General features: G+C 37.1%; 1 protein-coding gene across 1 annotated transcript in view; it reads left to right on the top strand.

Annotated features, from left to right (window-relative positions):
• The window catches only part of Arid2 (AT-rich interaction domain 2), a 158,948-nt gene that overhangs the window by 148,418 nt on the left and 8,488 nt on the right, over positions 1 to 2,042 (top strand). The window contains exons 16-17 of the mRNA XM_010638385.1: positions 91 to 229; positions 321 to 406. Of these exons, the coding sequence (XP_010636687.1) occupies positions 91 to 229; positions 321 to 406 (225 nt within the window). The remainder of the gene's footprint in view (positions 1 to 90; positions 230 to 320; positions 407 to 2,042) is intronic.

The raw sequence follows: 2,042 nt of genomic DNA, 5'->3' as shown, positions 1-2,042 counted from the left end.
TAATCTACAACTTATATTAAGAATAGGAGGTTTTTCTGTTTTAAAAAATATATGTAAGTGTCAGAAATGTTCTAATTTTATTTTTTGTAGGTGGTTTCAGACACCCTCACAGGTTTTCTACCATGCAGCTACTGAACATGGAGGGAAAGATGTATATCCAGGGCAGTGTCTTTGGGAAGGTTGTGAGCCTTTTCAGCGACAGAGGTTTTCTTTTATCACACACTTACAGGTACACTTCCTTAATACTGTTTGCTCAGTAACCCATCTGTTTACATTAACAATATTAATGTGTATTCTTTTAATTCCTTTTTCTCAAAAAGGATAAGCACTGTTCAAAGGATGCCCTGCTTGCAGGATTAAAACAAGATGATCCAGGACAAACAGGGAATCAGAAATCTTCTACTAGGTAAAGAAAATTAGTTTATTTCCTGTTACACATAATAAACAAATACCAGGAAACAAGACAAAGCACAGGAACAACAAAAGGAGACTTAACATATTTGGAAAACTGAAACCTAGGTTCTAGTCCAGTTGTACTGCTCTCTAGCTGTTAGATCCTGTTCAAATTACTTAAATGCTCTGGCACCACTTTTCATTTGGCTGAACAGCATGATCTATAAAGAGTATTTTGAGCCAGGCATAGTAGTGCACGCCTGTAATATCAGCACTCCTGAGACTGAGGCAGGAAGATCTCTGCAAGTGCAATTCCATCCTGAGCCACATAGTGAGCTCAAGGCCAGCCTGAGTTACATAGTGAGACCTTGTCTCAAAAAGACAACATAATAGCCGGGGATTTAGCTCAGTGATGTTTCCGCCTGCCTTGCAAACGCAAGGTCCCAAGTTTGATCCTTAGTAACAAAAAGGACAGCATAACAAGTCTTTTGCCCCTCTAACACTTTTATTCCACTCTGTAGATGAGTCATTAGAATAGCAAATAATACGTGAGAAATGCTTTGTAAACTGGAAGTACTATGTATGGTGCTTTACTTTTGTTTTGAACCCAGAGTCTCCATATGGAGATACAGCCCTTTTAAAAATCTTTTTGAGACAGAGTCTTACTAAGTTGCCCGGGCTGGGCTCAAATTCAAGATCTTCTTGCCTCAGCCTTCCAAACCACTGGGATTATAGGCATATGCCATTGCACCCATCAGTTTGTCTTTTAAGAAAATAAATGTGTATTTGATAATGGCAGAGATTTCTTCACGTATGTACAGTGGACCCTTGATTTATGAACTCAATTTGTTTAAAAGGGCTGGTTGTAACTCAAGTTGGTCAGTTGAAGGTTCAGGCTCCTCCTACACAGCCTTCAAAGTCTCTCTTCTGTATACACACAGATCTTAGTGTCCTTAGAAAGACACTGGGCCAGGATTTCTCAGTTAACCCCACACAGGAAAGGAAGTTGTAATGTTCCTTCAAGAACTCTTTAAAGGTTAATTCTGTAACTGAGTCCATCAGGAAGTGGCCAGCATTTGGGTCATAACTCAAGACTTTGTTCAGAAGTTAAAACTAAAATTCTGGCCGTAACAGAAGTTGTTTGTATGTCAATCTGGATGTAATACAAGTGTCCACCATATAATATATAAAGATACACACTACTTTGCGATTAATGATGGCGTTCATATTATATTGTTTAATTTCAGGATTGGTTTGCTTATATGAGAACATACCAGAAATATTCTCACTTGATAATGTGAAAAAAAATATTAAAAGTAGCATAGATTTTCATAGTGTAAGACTTTCCTCATGTATCAGTCACTGCCTCTCAGAGCACTACAGATCAAGATACAGTTGTTTATCTACTTGCCAAAAAAATGTCTCCAGTTTGAATCTGATTTCATGTAAAACTATCTCTGCAGTCCTGTTCTGTCTTTAATAAAGAGTAGAATTATATTCAAAAGATTGAATAACGTTCTTAAATAATGATGAAAAATAAGATTATGCAAGAAAAGAGTGTGAACTGTAGTATTTAGCAAAAGTGTAGCATATCCGGCTGTCTTTTCCTGGATGACCTGTGCCAATACTTTTTTTTTTTTTTTTTTTGG

Source organism: Fukomys damarensis, unplaced genomic scaffold (assembly GCF_012274545.1).
Source record: "Fukomys damarensis isolate Sample0158 unplaced genomic scaffold, DMR_v1.0_HiC HiC_scaffold_15, whole genome shotgun sequence".
Classification (NCBI taxonomy): Eukaryota; Metazoa; Chordata; class Mammalia; order Rodentia; family Bathyergidae; genus Fukomys; species Fukomys damarensis.
This window is presented reverse-complemented; position numbering and strand designations above follow the sequence as displayed.